The sequence below is a fragment of the Belonocnema kinseyi genome, chromosome 7 (assembly GCF_010883055.1).
Source record: "Belonocnema kinseyi isolate 2016_QV_RU_SX_M_011 chromosome 7, B_treatae_v1, whole genome shotgun sequence".
Taxonomy (NCBI): Eukaryota; Metazoa; Arthropoda; class Insecta; order Hymenoptera; family Cynipidae; genus Belonocnema; species Belonocnema kinseyi.
The window spans coordinates 117696129-117709546 of NC_046663.1; the positions used below are offsets into that span (position 1 = coordinate 117696129).

Below are 13418 nucleotides of genomic sequence, written 5' to 3' on the forward strand. Positions count from 1 at the left end.
TTCAGTAAAAGAATTATTTAAAAAATCAAGAATAAAAAAGTCATAAAATATTAAATTTATGATTAAAATTTATTTAAAAATTGTATTGACGGTTTCCAATCGCACCTGATTTCTGGAACATTTTTTCTTATTTTTAATCCACGAATCTTCATTTCAGGTTCTTTGACAAAAAAAGTTACTATTGTGCATTTGTTTTGGTAAGATTGACTTGATCTTCACGTCATTCGCTGCAGCGCGTACGTAGCCGGCCAGGCACGTTTTTGGGCAGCGTCAAGATTACCGCTTGGATTTTAAAACATTCATAATTTTTGAACTATTAATCCAATTGATCTAAAACTTTCCAGAAAACTTCTTTGAACCTTAATGAACAACTTTTTCACTGAAAGCTTTCCGTAGCTTAAAATTCGTTCGCTAAACGAGGCGCTTGAAGGTTAAAATTCATGATTTTTGCATGGCCTCCAAAAAAATTAATAACTTTTTTGTTTATTACAATATTCTCGTTTTTCTTTCTTAGATAGTTTCAGAAGACTTAAACACGTACTTTGTTTTGGGTAAATCGGGAAATTATGAAAATTAGTTAAATTAGCACGAGTTGAAGTGAAAAAAGATTGGGATTTTTCGTTTTCAAAAAATCCACTTTTTACCAATTATCTCAAAAACTACAAAACCTATACATTTTTGCAAGAGGAAAAAAAGATGCACCTTAAAATTCTCTACAAGTATCAGTCTTTAAAATTAAAATTAGAAAGATTTTTAAAATTGACACTCAGGACAATACTTCTCAGGCTGAATCCGGCCGTGTCCCCTTTTGGTCGCCAGCGGTTCAATTTAGAAGTAGACAACATTTTTGAATTCAACTAGGAAATTGTATATCAGTATATAAGTTATAATTATAAATAAGTATAATGAGAAAATTCATCGATTAAAAAAAAAAGTGTTAATAATTTGAAGAGAAATTTAAAAGGGGAGAGCGGATTAGCCACGACCAACTACTGTAAATAACTCTGCCCGCCCGGTACGTGACGAATACAAAAGGACCATTATATTACCGTCGCACCACTCTTAAAACGACCACTAAAAGGATCTTGAAAAGGACCCAAATCTCTCAAACTATTTCCGAGACTATTTTGTTTCAAATCGACTTTGTTTATAGACTCAAATGGGCCAAGCTATTTCGCCAAAGAAAACTCAGAGATTTCTTTCGGTAGGGTAGTCAGAGAGATTTGGGTCCTTTTCAAGGTTCTTTTAGAGGTCGTATAATGGTTCCTTTATATTCGTCACGTACAGGGCCGGCAGAGTTATTTACAGTAGTTGGCCTTCGCGAACTCGACTCTACCTTTTAAATTTTCTTCAAATTACCCTACCGATAGAAATCTCTGAGTATATTCTAAATATTCTCTAGGGTCAGAGTAGCTCAGAGAAATTATCCGCAGGCACTCAGGTAAACATATTTAAAGGTTCAGGTAGCTCTTTTAAATGTTTCAAGGAATTTAAAATGTCCTTTCCGAAATTGAAATAGAAATACGTTCATAAATAACAAGCAGAGAGGCTGAAATTGAAGTAAGAATTCGATCATAAATAACAAGCAGAGAGGCTATATCAAAAGGGGCGATCGTCTTTTCCTCCACGGCTACCTGCGTAACCTTCCCCTTCTACTACGAAACGACACTACCGCTCACTGGATTCGAAGTTGCTTTATGCCCTCGATGCTATGTCCCCCATAAAGATAATGCCTTTGCCTTTCAAATTACCCATTTCCTCGCTATTTCCACGCCTATACCTCGATTAAAAATTCTAATAGGGCCAACAAAATCCCTGACATGTTGACGAGTTTGAGAATATAATCGTTAATATAGGTAGATTCTCAACAATTTCAATACAAATATTAAATTTTCATAAGCTCCCCACTAAGTTAATGAAGATATTCAAAATAATTTTTCTATTGTTATCTTTTGTTGGTAAAGCTGTTGAAAATTTATGAAAAAAACCCGCATTTTTCGAAAATTATTCAAAAAGAATATTATTTAAAATAATGATAGCTTGATAATTGCTGGGGATTTTATTGCCCCTCAAAGCTTAGTTTTGTAGAAACTGTTGATGTACATTGTTGGCTTTAGAGTCAGGTGAACTGAAAACAATTGAGTTGTTTCAAACATTTTGGCACATAATGGCGATCCTTATCAGTGAGTTTTCTAAAATCTGTAACAAGTACATAATTTTCTGCAGGTATGCACTTTTTCAATTGAAAGTACTATTCTTAAAAAAGAAATCTTTCAACGAAGAGCAACTAATGAAAAACAAATCAAATGTAGTAGAAAAATTTTGTAACAAAATTTATAAACAACTTTTTTTAAGTTTTCAGAAAACACTGCAGTCGAAAAATTCTTTTTAAATTATTTTTAGCGATGTCAATTAAATCTAATTTTTTATTGAAACCCTTAAACACAGCTTTTTGTAGTGTTAATTAATGAATTTTTCTGATATGATGAGGAATTATATCGGTGAAAGTGAAATTTTTTTCTCTTGAAAGTGGCACTGCAGTAAAAATAAAAAATTTAAAAAGAGGTTTGTAGCTAAATAATTATAAAAATATTCTTAGAAACTTTTCTTTTCCTTGTATCGCCGAAAAGTGGGTCGCACATTTTTTTTCACACTAGTAAGAATACAGATTGTCGAGGAACATTGTACTTAAAGTTTTTCCTCGATTTCTTATACACAAATTTTCCTTTAACAAAGTTTTGTATCTCTTTTAATTTTTAAATTTTGATTTTTTTTAATGTATATAATTTCAATTTTTTAAATTTAAATGTACTGAGTTTTCTGTTTTAAATTATTTCTGTGAAAGAAAGCATTTCCAAAATCACACTGTAGTGAAAAAAAAATTGTAAAAAAGAACATTGTAGTTAACATAATTATATAATTCTGCTTTCAATTTAAACATTATATCTAAAGAGTTCCTGAAAATTGGAAATAAATTTTCTTTTATCATACAAATTATTTTTGTAAACGTAAAAAAAAATTGTTCGCCTTTCAAAATAAACTTCTTGTCGATAAGAAAAAGAACATTTTTTAAAGAATACTTTAATAACTATTCAACTACAAAGTTGTTTATAATTTAATATTTTTACTACAGGGCAATTTTTAACGGACTGCAATGTTTTCTGAAAACTTTCAAATCTTTTTTCCAATTTTGCTACTAAATTGTAATTTTTTTTCAACAATGCTGTATTTCGTTCAAAGACATTGTTTTGATAATACTGAATGCTTTATCAATAGTTATTAATAAAATTAAATTAAATTTAAATTTTAAGTTTATGGAATGTATATAATATTGTTATAAATAATAATAACTTGTTAAAACACTTACGGTTGTTAACATGAATCAATTATTAATCCACCATAACTTAAAAGTGGAAAATCGTATTTGTTTTTATTCATTTATTATTTATAATAGTATTATATGTATAATTGACCAAAAGTGGAAAATTGTATAATTTTTCGTCGATAAAATGTTTATATGTCATATGTATACATTATTAGATTGAAAATAATCTAATTTAATATATTGAAATGATTTTCTTGAACATATTTATATGTTTGAATTAGGAATCGATATAAGTTGGAAGACCAATTATATATTATTTATTAATTTAACTAGAAAATTGTATATGAGTATATACGTTATAATTATAAATAAGTATAATGAGAAAATTCATCAATTAAAAAAAGTGTTAATAATTTGAAGAGAAATTTAAAAAGGGGGAGTCGGGTTAGCGACGGCTAACTACTGTAAATAACTCTGCCCGTCCGGTACGTGATGAATACAAAAGGAACATTATATTACCGTCGCACAATTCTTAAAAGAACCTTGAAAAGGACCCAAATCTCTCAGACCAACTCACAGACTAAATCATTCAAATCGACTTTGCTTATAGGCTCAAATGAGCCAGGCTATTTCGTTTGAGAATACTCAGAGATTTATATTGGTAGGATATTCACACTTTTTTTTTTAATCGATGAATTTTCTCATTATACTTATTTATAATTATAACTTATATACTAACATACCATTTTCGAGTTAAATTAAAAAATATTGTCTTTTTCAGCGCATCTTATTCCATTTACGAGAAACGTTGTATTAATTCAAATTTTTAACATTTAAAAAAAAGTTAGATATCTGAAATCATCGAAACCCGCAGATTGAGAATTACAGTGAAACTCTTTTATAGCACCGATTTTGGGGCTGACGGTGAGTGTAAACTAACTCATTGTAGCCCGCTCCGCTTTTGTTTGTTCACGCTTGAATGGCTATAGAAGAGAGGGCTACTGAAGTGTTTCACTGTATTATGTTTTAGGCTGTTAACTATGAAATTAAAGAAAATCTAATTCTAAATTTTAATCCGAAAGCTTAACAAAGGACCCTTGAGTTTCGGCTACTCTATTGCGATAGCCTCTCTGCTTGTTATTTATGATCGAATTCTCATTTCAATTTCAGCCTCACTGGTAATTATAATATTATGATTGTATTTTTATTTAAATTTCGGAAACGAAATTTTAAAGCCTTCAAAACATTTAATCGAGCTACCTGGACCTTTAAATATATCTACCTCAATGCCCCTGCGGAGAATTCGTTAGAGCTTCTTGAGCCTTGAGAATCTTTAGCATATCCCTACCGATAGAAAGCTCTGAGTATTCTCCAGCGAAATAGCCTGGCCCATTTGAGTCTACATGAGCAAAGTCGATTAGAATGATTTAGTCTGTGAGATAGTCTCAGAGATTTGGGTCCTTTTCAAGGTCCTTTTAGTAGTTCTTTTAAGAGTAGTGCGACGGTAATATAATGCTCCTTTTGTATTCGCCACGTATCGGGCAGGCAGTTATTTACAGAAGTTGGCCGTCGCTAATTTTTTTTTAATTGATGAATTTTCTAATTATACTTATTTATAATTATAACTTATATGCTAATATACCATTTTCTAGTTGAATTAAAAAATGTTGTCTTTTTTGGCGTATGTCATTCCATTTACGAGAAACGTCGTATTAATTCCAATTTTAAGCATTTAAAAAAAAGTTAAGATATGTGAAATCACCGAAACCCGTAGATTCCAAATTATTATATTTTAGGCTGTTAACTAGGAAATTTAAAAGAATCTACTTCTAAATTTTAATCCGAAAGCTTAACAAAGGACCCTTGAGTGTCGGCTACTCTATTGATTTAGCCCCTCTGCTTGTTATTTATGATCGAATTCTTATTTCAGCCTCTCTGCTTTTTATTTATGATCATATTTCTATTTCAATTTCGGAAAGGACATTTTAAAGCCTTTAAAACATTTAAAAGAACTACCTGGACCTTTGAATATATCTACTTGAGTGCCTGTGGAGAATTTCTCTGAGCTTCTCTGACCCTAGAGAATCTTTAGAATATACTCAGAGATTTCTTTCGGTAGGGATCTCATTCCAGTTACGAGAAACGTATTAATTCCAATTTCAGGCATTTTTAAAAAGAGTTAGATATCTGAAAACATCGAAACCCGTAGATTCCGAATTATTATGTTTTAGGCTGTTAATTATGAAATTTCAAAAATCTACTTCTAAATTTTAATGTGAAAGCTTCAAAAAGGACCCTTGAGTGTCGGCTACTCTATTGATATAGCCTCTCTGCTTGTTATTTATGTTCGAATTCTTATTTCAATTTCAGCCTCTCTGCTTGTTATTTATGATCATATTTCTGTTTCAATTTCGGAAAGGACATTTTAAAGCCTTTAAAACATTTAAAAGAACTACCTGGACCTTTAAATACATCTACCTTAGTGCCTGCGGATAATTTCTCTGAATTGTTTAAAAAGTGTAAAAAACAAAAACAATTTTAATTTGCAGGTGAACACTAGTGAGGAAGAAGGAAGCGGAAGCGGAAGTAGCAGTAACGGTAGCATCGCCGGCCAAGAGGATCGTTCGACTCCTCTGATAGAGAGAGTCAGTTCTCTAGGGAGTCATGGTAGTTCTCCAACCTTTGGAAGCTACAATGATCGCTCGCCAATCTTAATGAGTCCAGAAAATCTTGGAAGATATGTAGTTCAAACAAACGATACTACTCCAAATAGACTTGTGCCTGTTAATCCTAGAGGCAGAAGGTCAGCGTCTTTACCTGGTCCTCCGATGGCAGTGTCTCGGGACGACAGAAGTATGTCCCTTCCGCACTCTCCCGGTCTTCAACATCGCGAAACTCGTGCAGCTTCTGTAACCAGTAGACATGAAAATCCCAATCTTGAAAGACTTAACCCCATTAGAAATAAAACAGAAAGCTTTGGACCAGAGGCTCCAAGGTTGATCCTTCAAGAACCATCAAGGAAAATCAGCTCGGCAAGTGCAAATGCTTCCGCTATAGCAACGACGACGACAACCCCGACAATGGCCCCTGGTCCATTATCTCCTGTCCAGAATTCCGCTGGAGGCAAGAGGAACGAGGTTTACGTTTGATGCTCGCTTAAGAAGCGATCTTATCAAGGTTGTTGCGATGACTTAGTAAATAATTTCTCGAAGAGAAATCCGTCCGATAGTGTGGTGTAAATCTTTTTTACTGTAGAAATGTGTACCAAGTCCCGAGTGGGAACCATCCAGTAGATGATTATGAGGAATTATCATCATTTTAGATCGAAGAAAATACTTTCGAAGATCAGAAATTCAAGTTTGTATATTGATATTAAACAAGGTGACTTTAAAGTTGTAGAATATGGTAACAATGAAAAATCCATTCTTTGCTTCACTTATTCCTAGACATTAAGCATCTTTTAAGAAAAAATATCAACGTGTTTCTATTTGAAAACCTCTGCAGGTTTTAATAGTGATGAGAATAATGCTCAAAACAATTTTAAAGCACAATTAACTTTTGGTGGTCAAGCCTTAAACATATTTTAAATAACTACATTTGAAGAGTCAATTTTGAAACCAAGTGCACATCTGTTCTTTAATTCTGTTGAATTTCCTTAAATTATTTCGAATTCTGTTGAAATCTTTTAATTTGTCTAGGAATCTTTCTAATTCTCTTGAATTAATTTGCAAAAATGGAATAAATGCAGCTAGTGCGAGTGAATGCCTATACCTTCAGGACTAAAGTTAACGCCTGCTACATAATTAAATATGACATCACCATGTTCCATGCATTTCTTTTACTTTGAAATTCTTTTTGATTTACTTGAAATCTTTTAAATCAATATGAATTCTTTTGATTTCTTTAAATTCCTTTGAATGAATAACAATGTTTAGAATTAGTCAAAATCGATTGTGTTAATGTTGTAATAAGTCATATTTTACAAGAATCGCTAAAAAAAAGTAATGTATTTTAAAATAAAAGTTATTGTTGAATCATGTTCAATCGAAGATACTTTGTTTATTGCAGAAACAAAAAACGTGAACGAGCTTTTTTCTTTTTCTTCTACAAATTTAGAGAATTATTTTTATAAAATTTATATACTTTCAAAGGTTGCTACTAAACTTGATTTTTTGTATACTAACTCCTTCTTTATTATTTTCCAATAAAAAAATGTATTCACTTAAAACCGTCATCTTTGTAAGAAAAAAAGATATTTATTAAAAACATTAAAAAGGATTCACCTACCTTTTTGATAAGATATATCTCATTTAAAAGGTCTAAAGACTTAGTAGAAGGGTTTTTCATTGTTAACCTCCACCTACTCAAAACAACGCTGGTTTAAACTTGCAGAGACTAAACGGCATGATCCCTGGTGTAACTGTATTTTCACCATTTGTAAATTGTAATTTTTTGTAATTACTAATAGAGTTTTTTAAAGGTGTCCAAAGCCCAAACTTTTTTCAACATAAGTGTGCGAGTAATTACAAATTTTTGCCAACAAATTGTAAGTTTTATGTATCGCACACAATAGAAATACAAGTATTTTTTCACCAGGGATACTGAAATCAAATATGCAAAAATTATAAAAAAATTCTTTAATATTTTTTAATGTCTAAAAACTTTACCGCATATAATCCATAATCATAACCAAATCACTAAGAAGTAAGACATGAGGTCACGTCAATATTTCAAAGAATTTGTTTACATTAACTGCAACCAATTTACTGAAAAATAAACCTTAACTTGTGAAATTTCCTGTCCGACAATTTGCGTTTTCTGCAAAGAACGAAGGAGGAAGAACCTAGTATGATAAAAATTGAGATTTTTAGAAATCTCGCTTGTGGCTAAGTTAATTAATTTATATGAGGTGTGTATGAAATGAAAAGTCTGGCGCAGAAACTGAAAGTGCATGCGATTGCATTTCACATTTAAGCAAATTCGAATCTAATATCGAATTTTTAGTAAGACTGATCCTCAAGATATATGAAGCCAGATGAAAATTAGGATACAGCAATTCGAATAAATGAATGCAAAACATTCTTCTAACAAGTAAAATAAAATTTTCAATTTGATTTGGCTACATTATGAGATAGAAACGGTACCAAATTACCGTTGATCGTGAATAACATGATATAATTTTGTGATGTGAGTTTCACGAATGTCCCGTATATGGTGGTTTTTAGGTAGTAAACTCTATGCGGATCACCGTCACAATTCTTATATCGTGATTGCAATAAACTCAAACATGCAACTTGTAAGCTTTAAGTACGTTAAAGTCGTAGGGTACCGTATCTATAAAGTTTATTTGTACATACCATTTTTAGGAGTCGTTGAATTGTCTTTCGGAAATTTCTCCACTTTGCCATATTTATTGGGGAATGATAGATAATCGAATATTGTTTTTTATACGATGTCAGTTTTAAATATAACTATCACGTGCTGCATTAATTGAATTCTTTCTTTTTAAATTATATTGTTGGCGGGTGCACTCGAGATTTTCTTCAACGGAGGCCATATTTGCCACACAAACAGTTTGTATATTTATAAAGATTCAAATCACTAGTTTGCTAAGGCATTTTTTAATACTATAATTATTACTTTATTAGGTTATTTTTAATTGATATGATCAACTTCTTATTTATTTTTTCGTTTAAAACATTTTTAAATGTATAAGAACTATTAGGTATATGAAATGTTTAAAACTGTTGCTGCTTCTTTTTTTAACAAATAACGTTAGTCCCATGCAAGAATAAGGCGTAGATTTTTCTAGCGCGGCGGAGGTGACCCCTGACGACTAAAAATTTAAATTGCAAACTTTGGATTTCAAAATATATATCATCGTAGATAATTACATATTTCGCGTTTTTTTTTCTTTACAATAAAATCGCATCGTTTTTAGTTTCTTAATGAATTGCAAAAAACGAGTTTTTTTTAATCCATTTTTAATTTAATTTTTGTCTTCAACTCGTGCTCAATTCCACAGTTTTTAGAATTTCTTTATAAAATTCAAAGGAATCATTCCTTATAATATTTTTATTATTACAGTCAGAGATTAAACTTTTAACTTTATTTATAACAATATAACAAATTATTTCCTGAGCTCTTTCATAATTCGGTCCACAAAATGTTTGAACGTTTCGTTTATCGAGGAAATTTTGAGCAAACAAAAACTTCCTTCGGGGAAGTTTTTCAGAAAGGTACAAAGAAGTTTTCTGGAAAGGCTTTTTAAAAATAAAGTAATAGGTGAAAAAATATATCAAATGTAATCATAGGCTTAAATTACAGTGCTAATTATAAAATACTTGATCCATATTTAACTTCATTTTAGCTTTTTTGTGAATCCTTTTTAAATTTTAATTTTGAATAAAATACGCTTTTATCGCGATATTTAAATTGGAGTTCAGAATGTAAGAAAGAGAACCTTATTTTTGTAATCTGTTATCGAGAGAAAAAAACAAGTAAATCTTATATGTACTCTGTTTCGGCATGTTTTATTAACATTTCTAGCCCACGCTTCGTCATCTTTTGTTCGTTTCCTCCTTCTAGAAGAACCTTGGGATTCGCTTTCCATTATAGAAATGTGAAAAATGGTTTGGATAATATTATTATTATAAACTATAAATTTTGTTCTCACTAAAACTGGAACACGCAATTCGTGTACAAGTTGTACACTTGGGTAATCTCAAACTTTCCTCGATAAATTAAACGGTCAAACGTTTTGTGGAATATGAAGTAGCTCAGAAAATAATTTTTTATATTGTCATAAATAAAGTTGGAAAGTTTAACCGCTGACTGTCAAACAAGAATACTCTAAGGAATGATTCCTCTGAATTTTATCGAGAAAGTTACAAAAACTGTGGATTTTAGCACGATTTGAAGACAAAAATCGACTTTAAAAAAAATTGTTTTTTGCAATTTGTTAAAAAATTAAAAAAGATATGATTTTCTTTTAGAGAAAAGAATATGGGGAATGCTCTATTTTTTGAAATTCAAAATTTCCTATTTGAATTTCCAGTCGTCAGGGGCTAGCTCTGCCACGCTAGAAAAATCTAAGTCTTGTTCTTGCATGGGGACAATCAATTTCGAAAAATTTTTTGAACGCTTATTTGTATTTGGAAATCATTAGAAAAATTTTGAATTGTTATTAACTATTGTAAATATTATAATATCAAAATGAAGATGATATATTATTTATAAAATGTGCGCCTAAATCAATTGAAAATATTGATGGAAAAAGCCCCATATACGCTCTTTTTCCATCAATGTCCTCAGTTTATTACGTCCTGCGAATGTAGAACAAATCGTTTTTGTTGTGAATGTATAACGTTTGCGGAAGCCCAAAATTTATCCTTTTATCCTTGCATTTTCTATCAAAGAAAGAAAATGAACTTCGGGCTTTTATTATTTAATTTCGCGTATACAACGTGATAGCTAGCTCAAAGCCACCATCAGAAACGATGATGATGCTCGTGATGCAATATATTGGTTATTGTTAATCTTGTAATTATCTAGAACATAATATAGCTCGTAGGTTATTCGCGCGAGAATATCGTGACGATTTGTACTTAATTTAAAAATCCTGAGAAGGACTGTAACGCGAACAATGTATGAGTAACAAACAACGAAAAACTATTGCCTCATCTTTTGAAGCGAACGGAACACCATGCATGGATTACTGAAGCATCGAATAAACACACTTTCCTGCAATAAAGGACATATGCGATCTTCACTGAGATGACAAAGTTACTCAGATAAATTCTGCGAAACGAGGTTTTAATTTAAGCGAGTTCAAGAAGTCAATTTTTAAACTGATAAATTCTGTATTCAGGCTTCAGAAAGGTTTTAAGTTACTGCTAGAATTACATACTCATAATTTAGAAAATGGACAGCATAGATTTTGATTTTATCGTTACCGGATGTAAATAATTTTAATTACCGAAGACACGTGCGATGTTCGTTCACTTTTGTGCAAATGTAAGTGATATTTATCGCAAGTTGTGAATATCGACGAAGTCAGTCTACTTTTATGATCAGTAAAGAAGGGTTGAAGTTATCCAAGGACACATATCTATACTATAGAGACTCTAGCTTTGCGAGAGAGAGGGTTTCCTGATTGTAGATATTGGTAACTTACAGTATTTGTACGTCTAGCGTAATTATTTAAACAGCGAGGCGCATTATTAATAATAATTATTATATAAAGATTGTTAATCCTATATTATAATTGTAAGTAGCGTGGAATAATCCAGTGGTTGTTTTCTCAGTACCATTTGGTGCCTAACTACGTGTTTTTGAGAGAAAGAACTTTTTATAGAATTAAATACTAGGAGTGCTTTACTTTTAGCTATTAGTATATCTATGGAATAAAAATCGGAAAAAATACAATATTTTTCCTTTCATTCCTTTCTCCATAATTAAATTTATTATATTGTAGACAGTTCTCGGAGGAAGGGGGGATCGGTTGTGGTGAGGACGCGCGTCGCTCAATCTTGGGGATAAAACCGTTTTAAAAAATACTAAAGTGTTTGCGGAGCGCCAGCTGTGTTATTGTGTTTGAAATACGGGAAGTGACTTAATTTGTGAGTGTTATTCATGTTTTTTCCTTTCAATTAAAAATTCAAGATTCAGAAACCAACTTGAGGGAAAATCTTTGTCTTGGAAAGAGACAGCAAACGCAAGAAGAAAATGAAATTTCCGCGACGTCAAATTTGCAGAGAGAAATTGTGGAACAGGACGTAGAAGGAGAAGGGATACTTGACAACAGAGAAAAGGGAGCAGATAGAGATGAAAGGACAGGAAAATGTCAAGATGGCCTCAACGAACCAGCACTCAGATAGGATATGAAGGAAAGGGAGGCAAGAAAGAACTCTGTAATAGTAAGAGGATTTCGCTCAAGAGGCAGAAATTTGAAGAGGAGAACAATTGACTCAAATTGCTGGTGGAGCGCTAATTAAATTGGATTCGTGGGGAACAAAAAGAAACCTCTTGGAGAACAAGCACAACTTAAGAGGCACTAAGATCACAATTGGAGATGATTTGACTTTTAGAGAAAAAGAAGTCCAATCGTGGATTGAAGATGAAGTCAGGAGTGAAAGACGAAGAAGGCTACCAGCGTTCTCAAGCTACATGAAATGGAGAATTGGAAATCAAGAATACATCTGGAACGAGATAGAGGGCAGAGGAGTACCTAATAATTTTCGTGGACAACGGAGAAGAAACATTTAAAGGTATTACCTGGAATTTGATAGGGGGCAGAAAATTGAGAGGTATGGGATTTTTGTAAAAACTACGATATAGTGATAATCATCGAGACTTGGATTGAAAAAGAAGCAGAGGCAGACTTTAAAAGTAAGTTAGATATGAATTTCAATTGGAGTTTCAAGTCTGCGTTAAGGACAAATAAAAAGGGGAGGGCGAAAGGGGGACAGTGAATAGGAATCAGAAACAATATATGTGCAAAAATTAATGTTAATGAGTGGGAATTTGGACTTCGTATAAGTGGTGATTTATTAGGAGGTAAAGGGGGATCAGGGTGTGATTGAGTTCGAAGAGAATGACTTGATAAGAAATTTTGCTAAAGAAAGGAAATCAAAAGAAAAACTTGTTAACGCGGAAGGTAAAAATTTACTCAAGTTTTGTGATGAAACAGGTTTAGTAATTTTGAATGGACGAATCTGAGGCGACGAGATTGGTAACTGGACGCATATCGACGAGGATGGAGGCTCGGTAATTGACTATATCGTGGAACAAGCGGGAGAGGGGGCTGGAGAAATTATAGAGTTGAAAATTTTAACGCGGACTGAATCGGATCACTGGCCGATAGCTTTTAAATTTAGAGTAAAAGAACCTCAGGGGGTGAAATAAAGAAGAATAAAAGTACTAGGAATCGAATATTAGAAGAAAGATTATTATGGGATGAAAATAAAGAGGAAAAATTTAGAAACATAATGAAAACTTTATGGGAGGAATTAGATGCAGAGGAGGATTTAAGTTTAGAGGATAAATGGGAAAGAGTCAACTCTAACATAGGAAAGGCCGCGAATGAATGCGG

At 32.0% G+C, this 13418-nt stretch overlaps 1 protein-coding gene across 1 annotated transcript in view; it reads left to right on the plus strand.

Annotated features, from left to right (window-relative positions):
- The window catches only part of LOC117175948, a 459128-nt gene extending 447381 nt beyond the window's left edge, over positions 1-11747 (plus strand). Inside the window, exon 11 of the mRNA XM_033365817.1 lies at positions 5875-11747. Within this exon, the coding sequence (XP_033221708.1) occupies positions 5875-6474 (600 nt within the window). The 3' untranslated portion in view covers positions 6475-11747. The remainder of the gene's footprint in view (positions 1-5874) is intronic.
- The last annotated feature ends 1671 nt before the right edge of the window (positions 11748-13418 follow it).